The sequence below is a fragment of the Pinus tabuliformis genome, chromosome 5_2, assembly GCF_031772625.1.
Source record: "Pinus tabuliformis cultivar Carrire ecotype Pingquan chromosome 5_2, CPIR1, whole genome shotgun sequence".
NCBI lineage: Eukaryota > Viridiplantae > Streptophyta > Pinopsida > Pinales > Pinaceae > Pinus > Pinus tabuliformis.
The window spans coordinates 788165754-788169199 of record NC_142306.1 but is presented as its reverse complement, the minus strand read 5'-3'; the positions used below and the strand labels follow the sequence as shown (position 1 = coordinate 788169199).

The following is a 3446-nucleotide window of genomic DNA, read 5'->3' as shown; positions in this document are numbered from 1 at the left end:
GGTCAATAGGAACTTAATGGCAGCAAGACATCAAGTGAACTTTTATGAAATACCTCACTCTTTTTTAATGTGTTTATAATCCATTAAAGGAATGGCGTGCATGCTCATCATGATCTTGTTCAAAAATTGGCAATCAACACAGTTGTACCAACAACTTCTTTCCCTTTTCATGAGCACAATCAAGCCTCCACATGGGCATGACCAAAGTTTGATGTCACTTATATAAAAGGTTATGTTTTTGTGTGTCTATGCTTCAAAACTTGTGTTATCAAGCTTTCAAATAAGTATGATCAAGCGTTGAAGTTAGTTTTATAAAAGATGGTGTGGAGTTGCATCTTTTATTTTTTAATAAAGATCAATAATACAGAATTCTATCACAGAACAAATCTAGGGAAATTAAATAAATTATTTATTAAATCAAACTGTAATATCAAATACCTTATAAATCCTTTAAAATGTTACTTTATATAATATATTGATCTAAAAATACAAAAATATAATACTTATTTAACCTGAATTATTTGAAAAATCAAAATCTATGAAGTAATGATAGTATAAGATATAAAAAAAACTTCAAAATATCAATATATAATTTTATATAAACAAAAAATTAGTACCACAGAACTTATACAAGAATAATAATTGTGTGTGACTGTAAATAAAATGGTTTCTTTGGTATGACTTGTCCACTTATCACGTTATGCCGCACAGAAATGGGACATATATTCAATATAAATTTTACTTTAGAAATGCAGAAAACTCTCCTTTCAATGATAAGGCAAACATTTTAATGATGTATCGCAAAGGTTCAATGCATTTCCATAGATATAGTTGTGCCATAAGCATGTCATAAATCTCTAGAATTGAAAAATCAATCGTCATTTCAATAAGAATAACAATGCTTGAGGATTAGGTAAGTTCAGCACAAACAACACTTTGATTTGTCCCCCTTGTATAATTAATGATGTATAAGTAATATATTTTGAGATCAATGAAAAATATATATAGTTAGTTATAGTGTAAATATATAATTAATGATGTATAAGTAATATATTTTGAGATAAATGAGTTTTAGTAAGATTTTGAGAAAATTAGAAGCTTTTGAAAATCAAGTTATAGTTGTTAAGTTTCAAAATTTTACATACAAAATTTTTATGGTATTGAATCTATTTCAGCCAAAATATAAATATATAAAAATTAAAAAAAATTAAGCATTCCTACTTTTAAATTTAAATTTTTTTAAAATATTTTTTTTAGGCTAAATTTCACTTAACAATTCTCCAACTAAACAAAATTGTAAACTCAAAATCTGATACACAAGAATTAATTGAAATCATTAACTTTTCTAATTAAATTTTCTCTTGCATCCCATTTTTAACTCTTTTACATCGAATTCTTAGATATTCTTGAAATTTACCAAATTAAATTCAACTGATACCTACCATGCCAAGTCAAGTCAAAGCAATTATGTTCAAGTGTAAGCAATTATGTTTAGAGTGATTAGAGGCAATTAGATTCGCCTTGTGCTTTGGGTATTTAAAACATGTACAAATAATCATTCGCTTTTCCTTGATGTCCTTTGACGTGATGTATCCAAATAAACTTTTCAAATCTCATCGCGTGAACTAATCGATTATACTCTGAAATGCCGGATCGTGCCGGATGCAATATGACAAACGGAATATAATTTCAATTTAAGAAATAATGGAAAAAAAACGCAAGAATAATTGAGCAGAAAAAAATTTCAGTATCTGTTTTCGAAGATATTTTGTGGGATCCGTTACAGAAGAAATATGGCGATACACCATAATTGGATGAATCCCAAACAATCTGATAACGGTAACCTATCTACATCTATATTTACACAATCGATTACGGTTGCCATACTCTATGGGTTCTGGTCCGTACCATTATTTTCAACATCAGGTTCCCCAGGATGCTCAGTTGGGAAGACCTGAATCCTCTCTGTGTCTCTGCTCAACATCCTCGTCAGCGAGCGGAGAAGAGTAACGGGAGATTTCGATGACGACTGCGAACCATTTGGCGAACAAAGCTGACAGCCTTCGCCGGGAAACGATAACCCATCGGGCCTTTTGGGTATTTCAATGCCAATCTGAGGCACAATTCTTCCACCCGAAGTTCCCTGATCGGTCTCCCCATTCATCTGCTTCTGCCGATTTGGCGGATTACATTCTTCCCCAAATTTTGCAGACTGCACTTGCTCAGAATTGTCATGGATCTCTGAAGGAATTGGCCCTGAGATTGTAATCGAAACCTGCGCCTCTATTTTAGCGGAGTCGGAAACAACTGGTTCGGGTTTGGCGCTGGTTCTGCAAACGGGACAAGTGGTATGCGAACGAAACCACATGTCAATACACTCGACATGAAAACCATGCTTGCAATTTGGCAGAAGCCGGGCTTTCTCATTCTCCTCCAACTCGCACAGACAAACTGCGCACTCCAGACCATCGATGAAATCTTGGGATTTATACACAAACATGGGCAGAGTCTGCAATATCGAAGAATCCAACCCCGTATTCTGGAGACTCGCCGGTACTTGTCCCGAGAAACGAAGCCGGCGACGCCTAGAAGCTGATCTGCGTCGATTCCGTCGGGAAAACCTAGCAGAGTGTCGCCAAATCCATCTGGCATAAAGGTGCAGCAAAAACACGAGCAACACCACAAGAAAAAGACATATTATTGCCGACAACATGATTTTGCCACTGATGGCATAACTCTGCGCGTTCCCATACTGAGGCGGTTGATGGGTTTCACTACCCGAACTCATCTTGAAGTCACAGAAATTTCCTTTCAAATGGGGTTGCTCTCGGCCCTCAAATTATTTGATAGCCTGCTCTGCAAAAATGGCAGAGCTCTACTAGCTCATTCTGTGGCTTCAGCCTTCAATGAATCAGAAAGCAACTTAAAAAGATGCCGTTCTTTGCTTTCACAATACGCAATCACTAACGCCGGGCCGTTGTGGACGGATTAGCGATTCGGGTGACTCTGAAAAGGTTAGCATCCTCGAATCTCGTGCCAGACAATTTCCAGGAACCCGCCTATTCAACGCCGTAGTTTAACAAGTTTGATTTTTTTTTTTCAAATTTGAAGGTTGAATAATTTTTATTTTCTTTGGATGGTGATGAATTTATTTAATTATTTTCTTTGGATGGTGATGAATTTATTTTACTATTAAAAATATGAATATGATTTGACTAATACAATAGAATTTCGATCACTTTTATTTATTTAAACAATTTTTCAAAATTCCGATCATTTTTATTTATCTAAACATTTTCTCAAAATTCGGACCACTTTTAACCATCCAAATAATTCCTTAACTATTAAACAATTTTTCAAAATTCGGACCATTTTTATCTATCTAAACATTTTCTCAAAATTCCAACCACTTTTAACCATCCAAACAATTCCTTAACCTCTACGAA

The 3446-nt window shown here is 34.4% G+C and overlaps 1 protein-coding gene across 1 annotated transcript; it reads right to left on the bottom strand.

Annotated features, from left to right (window-relative positions):
- Positions 1-1670: 1670 nt before the first annotated feature.
- On the bottom strand, positions 1671-2964 carry LOC149161656 (RING-H2 finger protein ATL2-like). Its single transcript, XM_089435542.1, has one exon. It carries the CDS (start codon positions 2786-2788, stop codon positions 1889-1891), a length of 900 nt encoding a protein of 299 aa, XP_089291668.1. The 5' UTR covers positions 2789-2964; the 3' UTR covers positions 1671-1888.
- Positions 2965-3446: the final 482 nt, after the last annotated feature.

Coding starts and splice junctions, on each gene's coding strand:
- LOC149161656 (XM_089435542.1), bottom strand. CDS start 2,788: ATGAGTTCGGGTAGTGAAACCCATCAACCGCCTCAGTATGGGAACGCG.